This window comes from Propithecus coquereli, unplaced genomic scaffold (genome assembly GCF_000956105.1).
Source record: "Propithecus coquereli isolate 6110/MARCELLA unplaced genomic scaffold, Pcoq_1.0 Scaffold206, whole genome shotgun sequence".
NCBI classification, from domain to species: Eukaryota; Metazoa; Chordata; class Mammalia; order Primates; family Indriidae; genus Propithecus; species Propithecus coquereli.
Window position 1 is genome coordinate 1750436 of NW_012145634.1, and position 26360 is coordinate 1776795.

Sequence of the window (26360 nt, forward strand, 5' to 3'; positions counted from 1 at the left end):
AAAACTTTAAAAAAAAACTAGAAAAACACTAAGAAAACTGATTTTTATAATCTGTCACAGGATTAAAATAAAAAAGAAAAATTATTTTTAAAAATCAATCTGCTACGTTTACAAATAGATGAAAAAGAAAGCTTTTAAAGCTAAACACTTTAAAATTAGATTTCTAAAAATCAAACCAAGGTAACGAACATTCCTTGCATATTCCACATTCTTTTCTCTGAGGTTCATTTAAGAGTTGAAACATTTGTGAAAATCTATAGCAACAGGTTAACGTGGAGTCGTGAAGGCCAAGAACCTTTTATACAGCACAAGAAATAGCCCAAGTTCTTCAGGCTGACTAAAATTTTATTTCATGTGTCAGTGCTTAAAACAACTAGAATGTGCTGGAACTCTTTTATTATTTTTAATAACCAGCAAAAATGATGCAGAGTTTAAAGTATTTCAGTACCCTCAAAGGAATTGTTTAGATTGCCTCAAACTTAAGAGGCAGCACAGAAAGCATTAGTCAGACCACACAGACCAATGTTTGATTTGGAAAATAAGATCACCAAAGCAGAATGGTTCCCTGTACCTTTTATCAAATAAAATATGCTGGTTTTGGAAAGGAAACAAACACAAAGGGCAGAAGAAAAGAAATTACCTGTGTCTAAGAAGGTCTTGTGTACCACAGCTGAGACAGGCTCTCTCTGATGTCCCCATTCCTGCTACCTCTGTACCCAGTGAGAATCTATGCCCAGGAGAGGGGCATGGTGCTCTCCTGCATAGGTGCTATAGAAGGTGAGGGCGGGGGATGATGTGCAGGGCAGGGGGGCCCTCTAGAAACATCCACATTTCCCAGGGGTTTGGTAGATAGTAAACTAAACACGTGCTGTCAAGGCAGCCACCACAACCGGAAACACACACGGACGTGGCCAGAAACACCCCACTCCAGTGACAGCCCACTGTTGCTCGGCTGGGGTAACACACGTGCATGGCCAGGTGGGTGCAAGTCCTCTCTATTTAAAAACGAAGAGTGGATGGACTTTGGGCTTAACTCTAGGTATAAGGGATTCTGGTCAATCAACGTGGTAGTGGTACTTCTTTTATACTTCAAAATGGCCTCTTGAAAGTGGACAAGGTCGGTAACTATTTTTGATGGGCCTTTCTAGTCACACCACCTCCAGTTTTCTGGGTTAACCTCATTTGTGACTCTTGCTCCATTGAGAGCCTGGTTCAATGGATGGGGACAGTGGCAGGGAGGAGTGTCTAGGGCCAGGCTTCCCCTAGTCCTGGGAGGTGGCCAGTCACTTAAGCTCCTCGGGTTGGCAGACACATTATTTGTTCTATTCACTCACTCTATCTTCAAAATTCCGTTAAGCCTCCCAGTGGATTTCAAATAATGGTTTCAGTTAGGCTTTTATAGCTAAGAATGTCTCTGATCTAGTTTTTTAAAAAAAAGTATCGTGCTTAATATAGCCTTTTAACCAAGAGGTTCATGGAAGAATTTAGGTGTAGATGAAAAGCTTCAAATTCAAAGTTTGTGACTTTCAAATCTGACACATCACCTCAGAAGAAAACTGGTATTCTCTGAGTTTTCCCATTCACATGAAGCCAATCTTTTCTTCCTGATCTGATTTCTTTTACTAAGTTCCTTTCTTGCTTTCCATTTTAACCAAATATGGAAGATATTTACCTAAATGCTCCTTAAAATAAGGCTGAAGATCCTTTTAAATTTCCTCCTCATCAAGAAACCTTAGAAAAAAGGCTCCGTTCGCTTGGTAAGAGTATGCTGAGAGAGGGGAGGAAACTGGTATTTGTTGAGATTCACATATTCCAAGAATTCTACACACATTCTTTTTTAAAAACATCACAGCTCTCTTTACAGAAGGGGATATGGAGAAATGAGGCAAGAGAGGTTAACTGGCCCAAAGTTACCCAGCTTCCACTGAGTGGAAATAACTATCCCTTCCCCTAGATTGTTTAGCCCCAAGGCCTAGGCTTTTCATGCTCACTCACTCGCCATTCCCTCAGCAGAACACAGCACAAAGGCTACCACGAACCTGTCATAAAGGAGGGCAACAGGGCAGAGAAGGGAATGAAGGAGGAAAAGGGGAATTTAAGGTTTTTTAGAGAGAGAAAATTTGTACGTCATGATAAAACAGGATTTCTCCACCTTGACACTGCTGACATTTGGGGCTGGATTATTTCTTTCTTTAAAACTGACAAGTAACAACTGTATATGTTATATACTTATGGGGCCAGATTATTTTTTTGTGGTGGGGGGTTGTCCCCTGTACTCTAAGATGTTGAGCACCAACCTTGGCCTCTACCCACTAGATGCCAGTAGCACCTCCACCCCCAACATTTTTGTCTGAAAACCAAAAATGCCTCGAGACATAGCCAAATATCCTGGGGTGGGGGAGGGGGAGGACAAGATTGCCCCTGGTTTGGAAACAATGTGTTAAGAGGACCTGAGAATATACGATATAGGTGCACGAGTACTTCCAGGGGTGCCACGGTGATGAGCTATAGTCACAGCGTCCTATGCTCAGGTGGGTGGCAAATACCTACTTGCTTCGCTGACTGGAGGAGGCCCGTGAAGCCAATGCCTGGGATGTGGAGCAGCTGTCTCCGAGATGGTGCGACAGTCAGCCACCTTCGCCCCTTTCCCATAGCCAATCAGACCCAAGGATTTCAGTTCCAACATCCCTCTTGAGATGGAATCTCATACTCAGGAGTACTATGCTGGACCTGGGTTAAGGACCAGGGCACTCAGGTATCCCAGGAAATACCTATCTGACTAAGACCCCAAATGAGAATGACATGCTGAAGGAAAAGGCCCCCACCCTCCACCACCTACACGACTCATTAACAACTCTGTAGCTTTACCCAAGTTCCTAAAGTAAAGTCCCATCCATATAAGCCCTGCTCTAAGTCAAGGCTGAAGGTTATATCCCAATGCAAGCCTCAAAGATATTAAGATCTTCTTCACTTAAGTTCTTCAAATTCACTGTCTAGTTATTTGTTATTAAATGTGGAAAACAGAAACCCACTGGTTTTATTTAAATTACTAACACTTCAGAACAAACTCTTTTGGCTCCAGTACTACAGAACAGAATTATTAATAACAACACATTTACCTTTAATTCCTATATTGTCCTCTAGTTCCTGCTCATTTCCACTAATTTTATTTTATTTTATTATTTTTGAGATAGTGTCTAACTCTGTTGCCCCAGGTAGAGTTCAGTGGCATCATCATAGCTCACTGCAGCCTCAAACTCCTGGGCTCAAGCAATCCTCCTGCCTCGGCCTCCCAAAGTAGTACTAGGATTACAGGCATGAGCCACCGTGCCCAGCCTCATTTCCGCTGATTTTATAAAAGGGTTTCCCTAACTCAGGCCAAGCTCTATGAGATGATCTTACAGTGGGGACAGAATGGCAGGTCAGTGAACTCAGACTTTGGGTCTCCTTTCACATTCTCGAAAATTATTATGAACCTCAAAGAAATTCTGTTTAGGTTATATCTGTTGATATTTACCATATCAGGAATTAGAACCTGAGAACTCTTTAAAACACAGAATATACAAGCACACATTCCATTAGCTATCACGGTGAGGAAGTCACCACACGTAATGATGCCCCTAGAAAACTCCACCACACATTTGTGAGGGAATGGGAGTGAAGAAGGCAAACGACACTTTAACATTGCTATGAAAACAGTTTTGATCTTGTGAATCCCCTTGAAAAGGACCTTGGGGATCCTAGTGGTCCCCTGACCACACTTTGAGAACTACTATGCTAGATTAACACCTGCTCCACGATTTTATCAGCTTTGACTTTTACCAGAGAACCCAGTGAGAGGAGGCCCAGAAGAGAAAAAGCCCTAATTCGGAGAGATTTGGCAAAATCCTTCATTATTAGGAGGTGACTGTCCCTTTCCTGGATTCTTCCTGAGTCCCTTTTCTACTTTAAGCACCAACTACTGTATTACACATCAGGTTCTGGCTAATATTTAATGAAGCAATTCAAACATCTTTGGATTTCAATTAGTTTCATTTTCCTGTCCTCCATTCACTATGTCATGAAAAAAGGATACAAAATAAAAGTCTGTTTTCCCTTCATCCAAATTCTCTATTTGGGAGTTGTTCTTTGAAGGATAAGTAGAGGTAGCCTGATGTGCAAAGACGGATTTGGTCTCTGTCCTCACTGTATCTGGATTATCTGTAACATTTCGTACGGGACGAAGGGTTTGCTTTCCACCAGGACTCGATAATATCCGTCATCCATTCATGACGGGACTATACTCCATCACTTCAGGAACAAAATGCTTATTTTTTCACACCCATCATCACATTCCATATACTGTAAAATGATATAAGTAATACTACTGGGGTTTTTTTTTTTTTCCACTGTAGTAAAAAGTATGTAAGATGAAATTTGCCATTTTAATCATCATTAAGTACACAGTTCGGTGGCATTAGGTACATTCACATTGCCGTCACCACCATCCAACTCCAGAACTTTCTCATCTTCCCAAAGTGAAGTTCAACACCCATTAAACAACTCCCCATTGCTCCCTGACCCCTGCCCCGGGCAACTACCATTCTACTTTCTGTCTGTATGGATTTGACTACTTAAGTAATACTACCACTTCCAGTGCTAAAAGGAACCGAAGGATAATAAGGGAGGTAGCAAGAAGGGAAGAGAAGATGGACAATAAGACTTGCTAGCTTGTTCAGTGCATTCAGTTGTGCGAGGAACAGTGATCAACACTTCGCGTACGTGATCTCCATTAGTCACTGTTCCCATCTAAGGGGGTGGAAACATGCAGAAGGGTCAAGTGACTGCCAGGGTCACAGAACTTAGAGGGAACTGGGGTTTAAACCCAGGTTAGTTTGATGTCTAAACCCAAGTCAGCCATTACATGCTGCCCCTCCCTGAGCATGCTGAAAAAGTAAAGCTTCCTTCGACTCTGTCTTCTGGTCATTTTGGTTAGCAGGGTCTTTATTCGTTCTTTGCAAAGAAGTTTCTAAGACACTCTGAGGGCTGGACATGGGTTGCTGGGCCGAAAGTATGGGTTCTATTCTCAGTCCACCCCTCATGCCTTGGTTTCCCGCTGCTTATCAGAAGAGCAGGGATTATAAACCAGCTCTCCTGCCTCACAAGATAGCAATTTTCCACCTTGCCATGCTGTTGGACATGCTGCTTCTACACTTCACATTTGTCTAAATGTGCAAACAGGGAAAGAAGAAAAGGCCAACTTGAGGTGTACTCAATAATTTCACTGGCTTGAGCCTCGCCAGAGCATTGAAAAGAACTGATGTCTGGGTCTACTCAGTTTCCTGAAACATCCAGCAGCAAAGAGTGACCTGATCCTCCCCACTCCAGCAGGCCTAGATGCCACTGCCAAATGAACATTCCCAGAGCACAGACCCTGTGACACCTGTCCTCTCATCAGACGCCTTCAATGTATCCCAGCTACCTAGAAAATGAAGACCAAACTCCTTAACCTGAAAGCCTCTTCTTTCCCCAGGAGCATTCAATGTCCCTCGAAGAACCTCTTGCTCTCTTTTTTCTTCCCTGTTCTGAAGATTCTTTTCCCACCTCACCCTGTTTCCCACTCTCCCTGTACCTCTGTCTCACACAGCCCCTCTCTGTAAAACCCACTCGACTCCTCCAGTCCATGTTAGACTCACTTCTCACTCACCACAATCATACTCTGAGTTCACAGCAAGAAGAGGATCTGCCTCTACACAGCACACATGAGCCAAGAGCTCATGCGCCCACTCTGGATGACTCAGGATAAACTGAATACATTACCCACCAGCTTGTGATTGCACACGTGACTTGGTGACCTGCGTAGGGGGATGGCAGCCCCCTTACCAGCTCTCTTCTGGAGAACACACCTTCCTCCTGCTCCCACACATGGGAGATACATTGTACTCTCAGCCCCGGAGCATAGCTGACCAGCCTAAGACAGACCAATGGATCCCTTTTCCTGAATCTTTTAGACTCGGAACCAAGAAGAGTGTCAGGCCCAGCGATACTGGGGTGGGGGTATAAAGCAGATGCACACACAGCGAAGACTTGAGGAAGTGTCTTCCTTGACTTGACTGCTTTGGGAGAGTAACAGCACCCTTGTCATGGGTTCCATGATACAGCCCAGGATCCTCAGAGCAAATTCCCCTTTCTGCTCAACAGAGCTCAACCTGGGTTCCTTTCTTCTTTTTCTTCTTTTTTTTAATTCTTCATCTTTTTCTTTTTCCAGAGACACTATGGTGACTTACTGAGCTAGGTTTCTACTATGTGGAACTAACAGTCTTAACCAAACCTGTGACTTCTGAAAAGCATCCAATTTTTATCTAGAAAAACTAGAGAAGACAAATGGAGGCAAAAAAAGGAAATCATCTTTGATGAAGCAGGATGGTCTTACTTTGCATCTCCTGTCTTGTGAGCTGTTCGATCTTAGGTTATGTGGAGAACCTCTCTGGAACTCGATCTGCTCATTGTAAAATGGGAATCTGCACAGGATCTCAGAGTACGTCTGACGATTAAAGGAGACACCGCATGTAAAGCTCTCAGCGAGCACCCAACATGTAATGGCTGCTTCTACACGTTCAACGGGCATTTGCCATGAGCCAGGTTCTGTGCTGAGTGCTCTACAAACATATCCTAGGACCTCCACGACAATGACGAAGGCAGCATTAGCCCTGCTGCACAGGGGAAGGCACCGAGAACTGAAGTACCCTTTCTAAGGTCACTCAGCCAAAGCTAGGTCTCTATGAAAGAAATTCCTTGCCTTTCTTGTTTGTTGACTGACTTCCCCATACCGTCCTCTCAAGCACTGCAGAGAGCTGAGGCCACGCATGTCGACCATAGTGTCTGTCAAAACCCTTCCTAGGAATCTGCTCCAACATGCAGTGGTGGGGGTGGTGGGCTTTGCTAGAAACTCCAGCACATCCTGTGTTCCCTGCCATGAGACTCTCCACTAGGATGACGGGACATACTTAAAGTCAACCTTCGAAATTCTTGGCAGCCCCGTAAGATGCTTAATAAACACTGATTGAATTGAAGGGTTAAAATGCCTGGTGCATAAACATAAATTCCTAAGCTTTTGTGATGGTTTAAGACCCTCATCTTCAATACAAGCTGCTCAGAATGTCAATTTTATTCTATTTTGATTTCTTAGGACTTTAACTGTCACAGGTAACAGAGTCTTTCTATAACTAGAATCTCCCCAAACTAGAATATCAAGGTAAGATTTTAAATATGATATACAAGCTCAAAATATTAGAAGAGCAAGGAACCCAGAACAGCCTCTTCACATTAAGTGAAAAAGAAAGGACCAGAAAGCTGAAGAGAGGTGCCCATGGCTGGTCTGAGGCAGGGCCTGGCCTGCTGCTTCCCAGTGGGGGCTCACCCTCACCCCAACTCTGCCTCCCTAGCTGATCCTACTGTCTGCACTTCCTCCTGCAGAATCAAAAGGATCACAAGGAAGGGATCATAAGTCATTTTTCTCTCATGAGTTTATAGTATTCTTTTCTGAGGAGTTCAAAAGCATTCAGTAATAAACCAAGGTGATGAGTTTATGTCTTTAGGCTTTTTAAATGAAACTTTATTTGAACTCCTGGAGAGGCATTTACGTTTTTTAATTTAGGACATTCCTCTCTTATTTCATGGCTTCACCCCATGGCATTTTCTGTGGGTGGGGAGGTGATGGGGGTGGGTGCTGGGGCGGGAGACTGGTCTGTGTCTAGGCCTCCCTTATTCCCCCATAGGCTTTTGGAATGCCTGACACGGCCACAGCTGAGAGTGCCCTTCTAGACCCTTCTAGAGTTTTCAACAAGTCTCAACATCAACACGGGGGAGACCCCCCCCGACCCCCACATTGGCTTGGCTGTTTCTTCCTATGCCTTTTGTGCCCCTCTCCACTGCCCACCTCTTCTTGCCACAGCCAAGAGCCAAGCAATGGATGGGAAATCAGCTGTGTGCAGGGGGCTGAGATGCCTACGAAGCCGCTTCACCTTCCTTTACCCTGGGCTTTTGCTACAAGCCTTTGGAGATTCAAAAAAAAAAGAAAATACAGTTAGCAAAGTTAACAAAATCGAGACTGAGAACAACCACACTTTGGGGGTGGGAAGTCGGGTGGGAGAGGTGCCTGTCTCACTCATGGCACCTCCTACACCAACCCAGGTTTTAAACAAATGTGAAACTGTTTTACTTTGGCCCAAGCTTTTTTGCTAATGATTTTATTCAGGTGTAAACTCTAAACCAAAGTGCAACAATTAACCACATGCAAATGCTCCCTGCTACCACACAGCCTCTCTAAACAGAAACATGAGGGCTGCTGCTCGTGTGCAGGTAGAACCACATGCTTAGCTTCTGTGCTCCTGTATTCAATAAATATTTGGTGAATGAATAAACTCAAGAAGTACTTAACGATTCAATATATGTCTAGGGTTTTTATTCCCCCTGGCTTCACGGGCCAGCAGGCCAAACCATACAAAACTCTCCAAGTAAAACCACTGCATGGTTGTTCCAGGCAGAGAAGGAAACAGTTGGGTTCTCCAAGTGACTTCAACAAGTGCCCCCACCACTACACTGTGGGAGAACTATAGAGTGACCCTGTGATCCCTGTTCCAACCCATTTATAGACACAATAGACACGAAGATGGAGTCCCAGGAGACTGGGGGAAAGCAAATTAAACCAAGGAGCTGAGCCCTGTCTGGCAGCAGTTTCAGTATAGAAGAAAATATTGTATTATTTGTGTAATACCTACAAGGGAAGCACTGTTCCTATCCGATATATGTAGCTGGCATTTCTCCTAGGAAAACACTATGTTATCCTTAAGGGGGTCACTGCTCTCCTACCACCACTAAGCAGACTGGGCCAACTATTTAAACGATGAAGTATCAGGGCCTGAGCCACCTAAAACACCTCGATTCAGCTTCATGAACTATAAACCAAACAGGTAATAATTCCTGTGGAATTCTTTTTCCCAAGGAAAGGACCAGAGAACTTGACAAATGCCCTGAAGCTACTCAGAACACAAGAGGGCCACAAAAATCACAAACAGATTAGACCTATGAGGATCCCTAGGGCCAAAGTTCTTTCAGGGCACACCGGCAGGGGCTTCTCCAAGTCTGGGAAAGGCTCCCCTCTCTAGTGCTCTGCATCAAAACCACCTCTTCTCTTGCTTGGATCTCCCAAGACAGCCTCAAGAGGTCAAGAACCAGGACAGAATGAGATATCACTTATCTCCAGTGAGAATGGCCTTTATCAGAAAGTCCCAAAACAATAAATGTTGGCGTGGATGCAGAGAGATAGGAACACTCATACACTGCTGGTGGGACTGCAAACTAGTGCAACCTCCGTGGAAAGTAATATGGAGATACCGTAAAGGGATACAAGTAGATCTACCATTTGATCCAGCAATCCCATTACTGGGCATCCACCCAAAAGAACAAAAGACACTCTATGAAAAAGACACCTGCACCTGAATGTTTATAGCAGCACAATTCACAATGGCAAAGATGTGGAAACAACCCAAGTGTCCATCAATACACGAGTGGATTAATAAAATGTGCTATATGTATACCATGGAGTACTATTCAGCTTTAAGAAACAATGGTGATATAGCACCTCTTGTATTCTCTTGGATAGAGCTGGAACCCATTCTACGAAGTGAAGTATCCCAAGAATGGAAAAACAAGCACCACATGTACTCACCACCAAATTGGTATTAACTGATCAACACATAGGTATACATATAAGAATAACATTTACTGGATGTCAGGCAGGGGGGAAGGGGAGGGGGAAGGAGGGGACGGGTATATGCATACACAAAGAGTGCAATGCGCACCATCCGGGGGATGGACACGCTTGAAGCTCAAACTTGGGGGGGGGGTAAGGGCAACATATGTAACCTAAACATCTATACCCCCATAATATGCTGGGGAAAAAAAATAATAAAAGAACCACGACAGTTTTTTCCCCCATAGTACCCAGAACAGTAGCTTTTGAGAATGTAAAAAATATCCAAGCAGTAACACTATCCTTAGAAGACACCACCTTTCTTCCAACCAAAATTCAAATAACTTTCTCTGAACCTTTCCTTTTAACAAAATGATCCAGTTTAAAACAGGTTGTTACTTGTCATATTTTAAGACTGTTGATGGATGGCTTTCCAAAGTAAATTTATTTCTATCTTATAGTGCAGTTAGAAGTAATGCTGACCTTGGCTAAGAAGTCTTTTTTAGTGTTTCTAAATGGGTGACAACAGCCAACGGCAGCAAATGTTTTTTGAGGGCTTACTCTTGTGTGAGGTGTTTGCATCTCCTCTCACCTCCTAACCACCCTATGAGGTAAGTTCTAATACAGGACCATAATTGCTGTCTGCCATTCTGAAACCAGAAAAGCTCTAAAACTCAAAAGTTTTTCCATAACTCACTTGGCAGCAAAATTTAATGGACCTGAACTCATGTGAAGGCAAAGCGGCCCTGAACTAACATGTGGCTATTTGGATTTTAGTTATCCCACTTAATGTGAATATCCATATGGTCTGCTATACAAATATGAACGTGTTTGATTACCAAGAGCCGCCCCAGATCTCCTGGAGGTTACTTAATGTGAAATATACACATCTTAATACCTTTCTAAACCCAAAATTTCAGAATTCTGAAATATCTGGCCCTAAGAGTATAAAGTATTGTGAATCTCTGTCATCAGCCCATTTCACAGACAAGAAACTGAGACTCCTTAAAAGGAGAGACTTGCACAAGGCCACACAGTGGACAAGAGGCAGAGCTGACTCCAAGGCAGGCCGTCTCCGTCAGAGCCTGGGTTTGTAAATACCATGATGGGCCTCTGCAAGACATGTCTCAGTTCCCAGCTCACATGCCTTCAGCTAGAAAGGAGCACTGTGCCAGGATAGCTCTTTTCCACGAGCCACTATTTGAGGAATTAGAGAAATGGAAGAATAGGAAACACCAGCCAGAATCACAATGATTTGAAGGGCCCGGGGCTTACCTTGCCCAGGACAGTAAGGCATGGTTTCCGGTCCAACTCCGGCTGTTCCAGCTTCACCACTCCTACCCAGCCGTATTCATACAAGTCCTCTTCGTCATTGTTATTACACAGGCCCAGTGGGTGCATCTAGGAGACAAAATGGAAAGACAATGTCAATAGGCAGGCTACAAACTTGCTTGACTCACATTGTACATTTCTCAGATACTACAGCCAAAAGCAGTTTCAAAACTTTGAAACAGCAGTTTTTCAAACCATGGGGAACTCTATTCTAGCACAGTGAGCTGAGCACTGGGGAGAACACAACAGAGCCATGGTAAATATATTTTATGGATGCGTTTTCACTGCTTTGTAAGTGATGGTCATCCAAGGCAGAAACCACCCAATAGAATGTAGGGAACGAAAACAGCATAATTCCCATATAAAAGCCAATCTAAATTGCTGTGAAATACCATAAATTTAACATTAAATAGCAATTATAGATGAGACTCACTTAGGTTAACATCCAAGACTTCTAGACCTCAACAACACATCTATTTTGTCTTATACAAGAGGACCTGGAAACACATCTGGGACTTTATGGAGAGACCACTAGAAATATAGCACAATCATCAGTTTAATTAACAGGCTGTTTAAAAGCTATCCCTGGTTACTGGAAAACAGATAAAATTCTTTGAGCTCTTTTCAAAATTTGCAAAGCATGAAATCAAAGATGGGTAGAAGAGCATCGTCAAATTTTAGCATGAAAAAGTGCAGTCAAACCAGAACAATCCTAAGGTTTGTGCTCACAGTTCTATCATCGAGCTGTTTCAGGACCTAGAATCCCTCATAACAATCTGAGAAGAGGAAATCCTCACGGGTAAACATAACTTATCGAGAAGTTGATAAGCCTAGCACTGCGTGTGCTAAGCTCTTAAGAGGAAGAAATACATCTTTAGATTGATGGCAAGGGAGAGACATGGAAGACCTAAGAATCCACCGTAGACAACATATGGCCCCCAAAGACATCCATGTCCCAATCTCCAGAACCTGTGCATAAATTACCTTATACGCAAAAGACGTGATTAAGTTTGAGATGGGGAGATTCTCTGGGTTATCTGGGTAGGCCCAACGTAATCACAAGGGTCCTTACTAGGGAAAGGAGGCAGCATGAGAGACAGAGAGAAGACATGTGACAACAGACACAGAGACTGGACTGATGTGCTTTGAAGATGGAGGAGGGGGCCGTTAATCAGGAACACAGGCAGCCTCCTGAAGCTGCCAAAGACAAGGAAAGAGATTCTCCCTTTGAGCTTCCAGGAGGAATGCAGCCCTGTGGACCTATTTGGACTGCTGACCTCCAGAACTGTAAGAGAGTAAATTTGGATTGCTTTAAGTCACTAAGTTTGCAGTAACTCATTATAGCAGCAAACAGGAAACTAATACACCCACCTTATCCCCAACTTGTTCTACAGATGAGAACAGAAATTCAAGATAAGTGGCTTTTCCAAGACAACACAGTCAGCGAGTGGCGCACCCAGAGGTGACCTGGCCCTCAGATTCATAGCCAGTGCCCTCCCACTCTACCTGCTCACCTCATTGTCCCTCTGGGAGCTAACAATCTGACTGGGGGTGGGGAACGACTAGGAGATAAAATTTTTAGGGAAAAAACGTTTACAGCTCTAAATCCTGTGGCACTCGAGTGCAACATAAGTTTAGTGCAGACAGCAAGAGTTGCTAGAATGTTAGCAGAGGTTCTGTGAAGCTGCTGAGCCTGAGTGAGCTTCAACGGAAGAGCTAGACTGATCAGAGCAAAAGGAAAGAGGGCAGTCAGTTGCTACAAGGCCAGAGAGAAGTTGCTAAGAGATGATGTGGAGGGGGAAGGAGACCAGTCTGATCAGTAGGAAGGGTCACCATGTGCACTAAGAAGGAAAGAGAAGGGCTCAAAAACTAGAAAGGAGTCTGGACACCAAGATATCACAGGTTCTTAGGCAGAAGATGGCACACTGAAAACAGTTGTTGCAGGCAGACGGGTAACACTCTTTCGGGTAATGGTATTAATATATATGCCTGGACTCGAGAGATGGCAACAAGAAGAGAGCAAAGGGTACAGCCCAGAGATGACAGATCCTTGGCAATTCAGTGGAACAATGGGGAAGGGGTTGAACAAGCCTGTAAAGCAGGTGAGGGGGTCACCACCGCTGAGCATGGGGTGCTACAAGGGGCTGCCAGCAGCTGTCTTTACAGTGGGTGAGTGATACTCCAGCCCCTAGGAATTCCAAGATACCAGACAGAGAACACTGGGACATCCAATTTTTGCATGAGTCCTCAGGCTCAAAGAGTTTGCCTGAAGGACCAGTTCTGCAGTGCAGTGGACAGTACAACCTTCCCTTCACGATGCTCCTGCAGGACTCAGCCCACTCTAGATTTTTAAAAATTTTTTTTTATTTTTAAAATTAAATAATAATTTAAAAAACTGGGTTGGGTGCAGTAGCTCAAGCCATTTTGGAAGTCCCAGGCAGGAGGATCACTGCAGGCAGGAGTGTAAGACCAGCCTGGGTAACATAGCGAGACCTCAACTCTATAAAAAAATGGAAAAATTAGCCAGGCGTGGTGGCACACGCCTGTAGTCCCAGCTACTCAGGAGGCTGAGGCAGGAGGATCGCTTGAGCCCAGGGAGTTTGAGGTTGCTGAGAACCATGATCACACCACTGTACTCTAGGCCAGGCAACAGAGCAAGACCCTTCTCTTGCAAAAAAAATATTTTTTAAACCTTACTCATCCTGATGTGGTGTCCACAGTGCTCACAGGAAGGGAGGAAGGAGACCCCATCCCCACGCCTCCCATCCACTCTTGACTGCCAGCAATGGCTGGGTACGGGCCTGACACTCTAGCACCATCCATTTTCAGGGCTAATTGATTTGACAGGTGAGTTGTTACACGCACCTTAGCAGATTCTGACTTCCATAGCCACCATCCGGCTTCTAAGAAGGTTCTGTGGTTATTAAATGATGAGTAGTCTGAAATGCCAAGACTTCTGACTAGCAAAAAGATGAGTGAGGATGATAAGCCAATTGCATCAACAGCTCAGTCACCTCTGACCTCCAGGAAAGGGCTTGAGGCCCAGCTCAAGCCAGTTTCCTGGAGTCCCAGGTCAAGTCATGGTAATGGCAACCACCCTCTTGACCTTTTTCTATAGTATTCTGTGATGTTTTTTACCTTAGCCACGTGACTTAGAGGTTTCCAGATGGATAACCACTTTTTGATACTCACACATTTATGGGGTTTGGTCAATGATAAAGAGTTGCTTTGAAGGATCAGAGGTATCATCCAGGCCTAAGACCTTGTATCTACATAAAAAATTCACTAAAGAAAGAAGCCAGGCACAAAATACCACCTATTGTATGAGCCCATTTACATAACATGTCCAGAAAAGGCAAATTTATAGGGACAGAAAGCAGACTACTGGTTGCCAGGGGCCGTGAGGAGGGAGAAATGGGGAGTGACTGCTCAACGGGTGCAAGGTTTCCTTTCAGGTAACGAATATGTTCTGGAACAAGACGACAGTGATGGTTGTACAACACTGTGAACATATTAAATGCCACTGAATTATATGCTTTAAAATGATTAAAATGGTGAATGTTATATGAATGTTATTACAATCGAAAAGGTTTTTTAAAAAAACCAATCTGTCCTAAGAGTTTACTCAAAAATTACTTACACCCTGCCTAGTGCTGCCCTCAGCTAACATGGGGATCCAGCAGAAGACGGGGTGGTTTCTACCCTTCCAGAGCTTAAGCCGAATACAGTGGCTCTCTGGAAACTGAGTCCTGCAGAATACCAGCCCTATAAGATGAAAAACAGGTTCTTGCACAAGTAAGTTATGTTGAGAAGCATTTCATAGAAACTCAGGATCTACATGCGTAAATTAAAGCTCTGCAGAGGCCTATGGTTTAAAAAACAAAAGGTTTTTAGCCTTTGCTAAACCCACCATTTCCTACCCTTTGATTACAAGCCGGTTTTGCATTTAATCTGATCACTGTTTCACAGGACACACTTTGAGAGATGCTAAATTAGGGAGACACATGCACATGCATGACAAAACAAACCTACAGTAACCATGACCCAAGGCCAAGCTCCATGTCCACAAATGCTGCACACCCACGACGCAGAGTTAAGGCAATGGTGGAAAGGGACGGAGGGATGGTTGGGGACAGCCGGAGAGAAGGCAAGGCCTGGGAGGGCCACAGATATGGAGACAAGGAGAGGGGACGGAGAGGATTAGGAATGGGAACCGAGAACAAGAGAAGCTGAAGCTGAAGCCTGACCTGCTGCAGCCACAGTGGAGAGGAAGTGGGCCTATGGAGAGCACATGGCCACAGGGAAGGCATGTTGGGAGCGCATTTTCAGGCATGCAGAAATCTGAACCATGTAAGACTCAAACACACCCAAGGATCCCCTTGGGTCTGTCAGGGTCTCCTCAGGTCTGTCAGGCTGGCGCCCTGGACCACCCTTCATGCCAGACCCTCTCTGCCCTCCTTGGCAGTCAGGCCCCCCCACTCTCTTCCAAACGCTCCCCTACCAAATCTTCGGCTGACACCAGGTTGGCTGTTAGCAGCTCAACACATCAACCCTGTCAAGGGTGTTGACTTCTCAACAGGGATCAAAGACTTAAAAACCAAAAGGAATTTTTCTCAAGTGCCAACGGGTATAATCAGTTGGCGTGGGTTGTTTATTTTCCCGTGGTGGGTAAAGAAACCACCAAAATCACATCTCAGAGGATGAAAAACCTACCTCACCACCCTTGCTACCTTCCCATCTCCACCCTGAGTTCCTTATTCCAGGTTGTATCTCCAGGTGCCCAAACTTGCAAATTCAATCTTTGTATTATGTCTCTCAAGTGTAACTGGCCTCTCCGAACCATTTCCTGAATATCGTACTGTATAATTCAGGTCTCCGTCAGCTCACCCCTGAGGACAGTATCAGCTTCCGGCAATGCCTGCCACTTCAGGTCTCCAGCCATTTATACCCCGAGGTTCTCTTTTCCCAAGGGCTCCAAGTTAAAGCTCAGGAGAATGTTTTATAGGGAAGTAGAGGTAGTCATAACATGAAAATATTCATCAGTGAACTCATCTGTCCCAAAGGACAGAGTATTCTAGGCAAAGGCATAAAATGCAAATGAACACGCCATGTCTGGGGAAAGTGAGGGAGAGGGTTTTCCCACTAATTTAGCATCTACTATGTTACTGTGCTTATACATTTTAATCTAATACAATCCTTACAGCAAACTCTGCTAATTGTTGGAATATCAGATGATGTAGTGACTAGACAATGTAAGTAAGTTGCAAACTAGAACTGCAAATCAGCAATCAATGCAGAATTTAGTGAAGTCCATGAAAGTTATACTAGTCAACAACTGGATTCCACTCAAAGCCAATGGCAAACAATCTAGTTAAGGATTAAAGAAGAAGAAATACACATGGGAGCTTCCAGAGAATGATCAATGGTTTAAGAGAGAACTTTGGAAAAAGTAAGAGTCCTCTCATTTGGAACACAACTCTTGATGATCATGCTGCTGAAGTCAAACATAAATGAAGGATACCACTTCCATATTCTCATACAATTTTGCTGAAAATATTCCAACACTGCGTACATGAGATTCACTCTGTCTAGTCTCAGAAATCAGTACGAGGCTGCAATTACAATTTAATTGGTTAAATTCAAAATCAAACCATCATTTTTGGTTTCACTTTTCAAGATATAGCCCCAATCAAACCTTTATTTCTATTATCTACTAAAATATTAGCCCTTAATTTAAAAAGATCCCAAGATCCTCTTCTGGATAATAATCACCTATAGAGAAATTCTACACATGAAATTCTTTTTTTAAATTTTATTATTTAATTTTTTTATAGCCCCCATATAAAATTTTTACATCTGGCCGGGTGCAGTGGCTGACTCCTGTAATCCTAGCACTCTGGGGAGCTCAGGCAGGGCGAGGATCATTTGCAGTTAGGAGTTTGAGACCAGCCTGAGCAAGAGCGAGACCCGGTCTCTACTAAAAATAGAAAAACTTAGCCAGGTGTGGTGGTATGCACCTGTAGTCCCAGCTACTGGGGAGGCTGAGGCAGGAGGACCACTTCAGCTCAGGAGTTAGAGGTTGCTGTGAGCTAGGCTGACACCACGGTACTCTAGCCCAGGTAACAGAGCAAGACTCTGTCTCAAAAAAAAAAAAAAATTCACACATGCTAACACCAGCCAGTGACATATAGGCAGTGACTACATATAAGGCCTGTGTTTGCTCTAAACACTTAATCTTTCCAAGTTAATCTTAGCATACTTCAGTGTACGATGTTTAAACGTGTTAATTTTCAATTTATTGTGGCACATGAACATAAGCACTTCTGAGTTTATTTTCTTAAAATGTTTGAATGGGTAGGATTTACCTAATCAGATGTTTGAAATTTAAGTTTTTTTGTCTTACTATTTTTAAGAAGGTTAAAAATGGCTGAATTATGTGTAAGAACTCAGGGACATCAGAAAGAACTCCTACTGAAAACATAAAGAAAAAGATCAAATAGACTTAGAGACCTAGTCTGCAACTTGACGAAGACTCCACTGAACAGAGAGTACTAAAAAAAAGGAAGGACAGCCAGAAATGGTAAAGACAAGCAACACTCCTGGGACACAGCCACAGAAGAACTTAACGCAAGTAACTAATAAGCTACAATTAGTGTAAGGATACAGGCCAGGCGCGGTGGCTCACGCCTGTAATCCTAGCTCTCTGGGAGGCCGAGGCGGGCGGATTGTTTGAGCTCAGGAGTTCGAGACCAGCCTGAGCAAGAGCGAGACCCCGTCTCTACTAAAAATAGAAAGAAATTAATTGGACAACTAAAAATACAGAAAAAATTAGCCGGGCATGGTGGCGCATGCCTGTAGTTCCAGCTACTCGGGAGGCTGAGGCAGGAGGATCGCTTGAGCCCAGGAGTTTGAGGTTGCTGTGAGCGAGGATGACGCCACGGCACTCTAGCCTGGGCAACACAGTGAGACTCTGTCTCAAAAAAAAAAAAAAAAAAGGATATAACAGAAACTATGTCCTGTGTTATAACTTTGGTCTTGTGCTACTGTTGGTCTTTGTACAATAACTCTGGGGTGCTCGACATCTTCCTTAAGTCAACTAAAGGAAAAATGCCCAGTTAGTTCTTTATCACAAGTTTGAATTATTACGAAGCTGTGGCTCTTACCTTCTCACTCATTATGTTCCAAGGGGTGTTTCGGGATAGAAAGAATGAGAGCTTTGGAATCATGCAACCTGGTGTCTGAATCGCATTCCTGCCTCTTAAGAGATACGTCACCTGGGCAGATGACTCAATTTCTATAAAACTCCCTTTTCTCATTTGTAAAATGGGCACAATAGCATCTGCCTCAACAGGTGCTTAAGGATTAAATGAGATAAAATACATAAACACGGTAACACAGTAGATAATCAATAGAAATCCTCTCCTTCACTTTCTCTAGACTTGTCATGTTCATTTGCTTTTTAATTTTCTTTCTTTCATCTATCTATAATATCTATCTATCTGTCTATCTAGCGACAGGGTCTCTGTCACCCAAGCTGGTCTCAAACTCCTGGGCTCTAGCAATCCTCCAGCCTCAGCCTCCAGGGTAACTAGGACTACAAGTGTGTGCCACCACGCCTAGCTAATTAAAAAAAAAACAAAACAAAAAAACAAAACAAAACAAACAAACAAACAAAAAAATGTATATATATATTAGAGATGGGGTCTTGCTATGTTGCCCAGGCTGGTCTTGAACTCCTGGTCTCAAGTGATCCTCTTGCCTTGGCCTCCCAAAGTGCTGGGATTACAGGCATGAGTGACCATATCTAGCCACAATTGCATTTCATGTCTTTGCTTAGAATATTCTGCCCTTCAAGACCAGCTTGAATGTCACCCCATCCATGGAGCTTTCTTGAATGCACCCATACAGCTAAGCTGCTTCCACTTCATTGTTCCTGAATGCTTTGTATATTGCTTACCACACTTCCTTTAGCTTCCCCGCTAAGACAGGCATCTGCTTCTGGGAGGACAGTCTTACTCAGAGGTCCCCTTCCACCCTACCCAGAGCCTTGCATCCAACAGGTGCTCAATAAATGACAGCTGGCTGAACAAACAGTCTCTGGCCTGGAGGCAGGCCTGCTGCCATGCCTCTTGCTTTGTTTTTGGTGAGTCACTTGGGTCTCTACTCAGCTAAGAGAGACCAGGGCAAATAGGTCAGGATTCAATCGACTTGCTGCCAGAATTTTAAAAGACTTGGCTCTTATAGTTGTTGATTACCCAGTCATCAAAGACATTCCAAGGACGAAAAAGATTTACTGGCAACGTTGCAGGAGCAAAGTCTGTTCTTCCTTGGTCCTGGTGTGGATCCATAGCAGCCTGAGCATGCAGAGGCAGCTAACTCTTTCTACTCACAGAGAACACAACACTGCTACCCTTAACTCGGGCTAGCAGGTGACAGTACCGTCAAAGGGCAGTTGAAGGGGAAGAAGAGTAAAGGATGTCCTCCCCCAAAAAGTAAATGTCTCCAGTTTTCCCTCCCATGTCTGATCTCTGAAGTTGCTGTCAGCAACAACAAAACAAGGGAATAAACCAAACCGAGGAAGAGGTAGGCACGGGATCCAAGCACAGGAACTCCAACAGAGAAGAGACGATAAAGGGAATTCCCAGGATGACGGGGATGGGAAATCCCAGGTCGATGGCTGTGCCACCAGCCTGCTGCACAACCAGCCTGCTGAGCAACCAGTCCCGATGGGACTAAGAGGACGAGGCTGCTGGAGAATGAACCACACAAACAACAACAAAAACCTGAATCACTACCCAGTGAGTTGGACGGCACTGAGATGAGTTTTATCATAGTTCTGAACAAGATGAAATATGATAGTTAAAGAAAACTAAAGTAATGGGGAGGGGGAGGATTGGGGGAGGGACAATGATTAAGTCCAGGAAAAAATTCAAGAAGGTACACCAGAATTGTAACCCATAATCAGGCTATGGCCTACCTGGCATGGCTAAGAGGACAGACAGCCACAATAATGCAAACCCTCACCTAAATAATAATTGGGGCATAACTATATTGGCAGAATGTAGGAATGGGAAGTGGGGGGCAGACAGGAGGAGAGGGAAATAAGAAACAACATCTGTATCTTTTCACAGTAGGAAGTCAACAAACAATTTCAAAATAGACCACAAATGTGAAGCAACAGTATAAGCATTACTCACACAAATTTAGAAATATTCACAGAGGTGAAGAGAAGAAACCACTAAAGAATTGAAAATCATTGCCTCTGGGAACAGCAATCGGAGATGGCGAAAGTGGAACAGGGGAATGCTCTTTCTTATTATAAGCCATGATGTACTCTTTGCCTCTTTATAAACAGATACGTGCATTCTGATCAAAAATTTAATGCGCTGCTGAACATAAGTCTCTTCCTGCAGGTATTCCAGCAGATTCTATGGGTCCTCCTCCCTGGGAAAGGCGGGGAAGCATTTTGTCAGACTCAAGAGAGGCACAGGCTCCCCGCACAGAAGAGGAAACACTTGAAGCGAGACTGGGATGGTTGTTCTGGGAGCCGTCCAGGACCTGGGCTGAGGCTGAGAACACAGCACAGGGGTGACTCAGGGAGACATGGTAGAGAAAGAACCAGCAGACTCTCCCACCCTCACAACCAAAAATAACTCCCAGGTGGCATCAGAGTGTGACGTGGATTTGGGTGTTACAGGGATGACAGACACAATAACCAGGGTGTTTGCTCTGAGAAGTCCCAATTTCCTCCCAGATATAGATTCTTTAACCTCTAGAAGAGGCAACTACTTGCATTTCTCATTAAGGAGTCGCTAAAACTAAATGCTACCAACAAGCAATGCGTATACCTGATCATCTTTGGTACCTGGTTTCAAATAGCTGATTTTATGTTGAAATATGAAGATGGACCTTCTTCAAATTTCTCAAGAGCCCAATGAGGTTGACTATCATGGTTTCACTGTTTTGTTAATGGACAAAGAATATACGGGAACTTCTAAGCCAAAAGACTGTCAGGCAAGGTTAAATATCTGGAGAAAACGAACTATGTTCCCTTGAGTATGGTACATCAAGCCAAGCTTTGAAACCAAGACCAGCTCTTTAAGAAGTTTTCAATACAAAATCCTTGAGATATACTGGTGCACTTTCCACATGTCTAAAAGGGCAAAACTGAAACCAGGGCTGATGGTGCTTTTATCCAAGGTTACAATATCTCTAAACTAGGCTGAGAGTTTAAAATAACTTCAAAAGCGCCGCCTGCATCTAAGTGGGTTACTGTTACACAGGAGCCAAACACTAAACTAACAGGAGGACGAGACATTTCACTCTGTAATATTATCTCATCCAAAAATTCCTGGGGATTTAAAAGGGAAACTTCCTTCCTTTTGTCCTTTTGCCGCTGTCAGCCAGGGTAGGGTGTCGCCATGGTACACAGTTTCACATCAAACAGCCCCAGACCTTTTCTTAAAAGGTGTGGCGGCTAGAATCAAGACTTACAATTTACATGAAGGAATGGAAAAAAGACAGCCTTGTTCATTTTTCTCTTGAATCATACGGATTATTTTTTTTTCCCTTCTGTGTATAAAGAAATGGACAGCTCTTTTGCTGTTTGAGCAAACTGCCTAAATAAATCGTTTTCTGAACCTAGAATCCAGAAGAACCTGCATACAGTGCTTTTCTGTTGTCACAGCCATGGGGCAACTGTAACGGGGACAGAAACCATCCCACACACAGAAAAGGAGCTGGCTGTTGCTGTTCACTAGAGATTTCCAACTGGGAATGGCCTGAGGACTCTGCTGTTCAGAACACTCAGCTGGAGTCTCCCCCAGTGTGTGTTCTTTTTTAGAGGAAAACCAAGAAGAGACTCTGTCCTATTCAGTTCTTCTGTACCAGGTGAACAACCAGGAAGTTACCTGTCAGAACCCAGGGGAAGCAGCAAGTATTTCACACTCACTTTCTCACTTATCCTATCCCCTGGAATTTCATTTTATCAGATAATAATGCTGAAACTTAGATATGGCCCTGTGCATATCTTACGTCTTGACTTTACAAACCTTCACTTAGAACTTTCATTGCTAGTTTCAAATAGGTAAGGAGATGCTTCATAAATTTTTTTTTTTTTTAGAAAAAGCATCCAATAGACTATAAAAAAGCACCAGAAAATCTTAAGCAAAATTAACTCTAAGTATATTCTTAAAGTGACTCGAAGTGATTCATATGCCTGCCAGGTGACAAGTATTGTTCTCTACACAGAAATTCACTGACACGGTTTTACTTCAAATTTGCAAGGCAATTTATAAAGGACACTTGATGGTTCTTATGAGAAGGTAAGGGTTAGGTGCTTAAACACACCAAAGTACTACTAAATTAAGCTGAAATATGTTGGCAGAGGGGAAACGGTAGAAGTAGAATTCTCAGTCTTCCATATTCAAAAAGAATACTATAAAACAACACATCATTGAAACTACATGATGCTAGACTGAAACTAGAAAAATAAAACAAGTGGAAAAGAAATTCCAAAGCTACATTTAAATTTTTCTAAGGTCTTAATATGACACAAATTAGCAGTAACATAACGATGTACAAAGGAATCAGTAAATTCTGTTGGGACAGGGGATGGCAATGCAGAGAAAGGCTCAGCGTGGCCAGCCTTAAGTTATTGTGAAAATGATGAAGCAGTATGTGTTAATGCAACTCCTGTAGAACAATTAATAAACTATATAAAAACAAAGGGGACAGAAAGTACAAATGTATCTGTAAAACGTCTCCATATGAGCAGGAACAGAACAAAGATACAAAGGAAGGAATGAAATGACAGAGTTAAAGGATCTATATAACTAGTTTATAGTATGAAAACAGAAACACCATCAACTTTATTAGGTGATGAATACAACAGAATCACCAAAGTAAACCAATGGCTAAACCCCACTGGGGCAAACACATCCTGGCCATGCTGCAAATTGGCTCAATTTGAGGGGAAGCAGAATGGCCATGCGACAAAGCTAAGCTGTTATGTCCATTCCACTGTAATCCATTTCTAAAATAGATCCTAAAGAAATAAGCCAAAACAAAGCAACTTTATGTGATGAAATCTTTAAGCTGCCCTCCTCTAAACTGGAAATGTAGGAAAAAATTGCACCCCCCACACTATATAATCAAACAAATCAATGTGTATATGAGATATTATGTAACCTTAGGAAGACAATGATGAAGATAACATGGTATAAAGAGTACATATGAAATTTTAAGAAGAGTTAATGTACAAAACAACTACTGTTTAAAAATTGCATCTGCATCTGGATGAAACCTGAAAGGAAACAAAGAATTTTAAAAGTTGATGGGTTGGAGAATAAGGATAGTAGGAGATTTTTCTTTTTTGGATTCCAGTATTCATTCAATCCAACGTTTGCTGAGCACTGACCTTGTGGATGGACATTGGACAAGAAAAGGCAATGGAGACCTGAGCGCTCCCTTAATGTTGTTTGATCAACAGTTTGAAGAAAGTTCTAAAATGCATACACATCTACTGACAAGACAAGTGACTGATATTTGAAGCTCATCAAGCCTTTTTCTAAATTGGCTGTGTATAATACAGTTTTTAAAAGTAACAAATGGCAGCATGAGGTAGTAATATGCATTGTCAAAAAGATGTATTTCTAAGTGCTCATCAGTTTGTGAGTGGATTAAGAAAATGTAGTTGTGTATATGTATACACCATGGAGTACTACTCAGTCATAAAAAGGAATGAAATAATATCTTTTGCAGCAACTTGGATGGAACCGGTGACCATTACCCTAAGCGAAGTATCTCAGGAATGGAAAAACAAACACCACATATACTCTCAAATATGTGGGAGCTAAACGATGGGCAGACACTGGCACAAAGAGATGTAAAGGCCATTGGATCCAAGAAGGGGGGAGCATAGGAGAGAGTGTGGGATAAAAACTTACTTATGAGGCACAATGAACACGATTCTGGTGATGGCACACCAAAAGCCCCAACCTTAAGCAGTATACAAGGTGTCCATGTAACAAAAATATTTGTACCCCCTTAATACTTTGAAATTTAAGAAAAAATAAATAAAGTCGGGGAAGAAAAAGATGTATTCCTTTCCCACAACAAACACCACAACCTCCAACAGGCTGGTTGAGCTGCAGGGTTGAGTGTACCCGAGAGAAGTTCCGTGTATAAGTTGGAAAGCCAAGCACACATATGGCACTGAGCACATGTGCTAGTTACCAAGGCAGGCACAGGGTGCCCACAGGTGCCTGGCAAGAAAAGCACAAGAAAAAGGTATTATAAACCAGCACACGGTGGAATCAATAATAAATACTATTTTAATCAACGACAACAGTTCCAGTTAGTCTAACATTTCAAGCCTGTTCAAGAGGACCACCTCACCACAGAAACATGAAGGTACACCATAATTTCATTTCATTTCTTTGGCACACACAAGAGACACAAAAACCTTCAAAACGAAACAAAAATCTTTGCACCACATGCCTGAAAATATACACCTTCTAAGTGTTGCAATAAAGTTTTAGTCAGGGTTCTTCATAAAATAAATACGATGATTCCTGATATTTGAAGAATTTCTTACAAGGAACCAATGGGATGTAAGAAGCCTGGTTTGTCGTATTTTTGAGCAGTTTTCTGAACACAAAGAGTCAGGTTCACAAAAAAAAGTAATAATAATAATAACCAAAAAAAAAGCAAAAACAAAAATGAAAAAAAATAAGAGTCAGGTTCATTACAAGGAACCAATGGGATGTAAGAAGCCTGGTTTGTCGTATTTTTGAGCAGTTTTCTGAACACAAAGAGTCAGGTTCACAAAAAAAAATAATAATAATAATAACCAAAAAAAAAGCAAAAACAAAAATGAAAAAAAATAAGAGTCAGGTTCATTACCAGCAATCAAGATTCTAAGTTCTTTTTTTTTCTCTTCTTGGAAAATCTCTTCAATTGGAAAATCATAGAAACTAAAATGGAAGGAATAATTGAACATTAGCCAAGTTAACTATTCTGAAAAGGGGATTCTTAACATACTGTTAAGAGCAGGCACTTTAGTGTCCAGCCTGAGAGCAGAATCTGTCTTTCTACACCGACACCACCAAGGAAGCTGGGTCATGCTCTGCTGTGCTATGATGAACACGGGCTTTGAGCCACACTAGCCTGGGGTGGACCCCAGCACTGCCACTTAACCTCTGTGTGGCCTTAGAAGAGTCAGGTAACTTCTGAGCCTTGTTTCCCCCTCTGAAGGGCAGTCCCGATCCTGCCTCTCCTGCTTATATTCCTGAGGATTGGATACAAAGACGCCCGTGTGCTGGCACATGAAAAATGGGGCAATAGATGTGACATCAAAAGCACAAGCAACCGAAGAAAAAATAGATCAATTGGACTACATCAAAATTAAAAATTTTTGTGCTATAAAACACATCATCAAGGAAGGGAAAAGACAACCCACAGAATGGATGAAAATATGTGCAAATCACATATCTGATAAGAAACATACATCTAGAATATAAAAAGGGCCGGGCACGGTGGCTCACGCCTGTAATCCTAGCACTCTGGAAGGCCGAGGCAGGAGGATGGCTCGAGGTCAGGAGTTCGAGACTAGCCTGAGCAAGATCAAGACCCTGTCTCTACTAAAAATAGAAAGAAATTAGCCGAAAACTAAAAATCTATATAGAAAAAATTAGCCGGGCATGGTGGCGCATGCCTGTAGTCCCACCTACTCAGGAGGCTGAGGCAGAAGGATTGCTTGAGCCCAGGAGTTTGAGGTTGCTGTGAGCTGGGCTGACGCCACAGCACTGTAGTCTGGGCAACAGAGTGAGACTCTGTCTCAAAAAAAAAAAAAAAAACAATCAAGCCAATCTATTCACTGTGTCTGTACTTATATATATCATATTTCTCAGGTAATTTTAGGTCTTACAAGATGTTAACCTTTTTCAGAGAGAATTTAAATTTCCTTCTGGCAAGTGGCAAAGGTCTCTAGCATCCTAATCGTATATTAATATATACAATCAGGGATTTAGAGGATGCAAAATTTTTACTCTCTGCAAAGATATGTATTTCTAATTCCTTTGTATAAAATACAACCCAAATGGATTTACAAGACATGCTCCTATTTGCAGGTCACTGAACTCAAATTTATGTTCATTTACCTCTTAGTTTCTCCAATATTCTGCTCAGATTCTCAGCCACTTCACTGAAAACTAGATTTCCTTGGGCAAAAGCAGCTCCAAATTCTAGATTCAGCCTTCTGGACTCACTTCTTGCAGCAAATCTTGGCTCTTGT

General features: G+C 42.8%; 1 protein-coding gene across 1 annotated transcript in view; it reads right to left on the reverse strand.

The window, feature by feature from the left end:
* Nucleotides 1–26360, reverse strand: part of ZNRF3 (zinc and ring finger 3) — a 156127-nt gene that overhangs the window by 50756 nt on the left and 79011 nt on the right. Inside the window, exon 2 of the mRNA XM_012644173.1 lies at nt 11009–11134. Coding sequence (XP_012499627.1) covers nt 11009–11134 — 126 coding nt within the window. The remainder of the gene's footprint in view (nt 1–11008; nt 11135–26360) is intronic.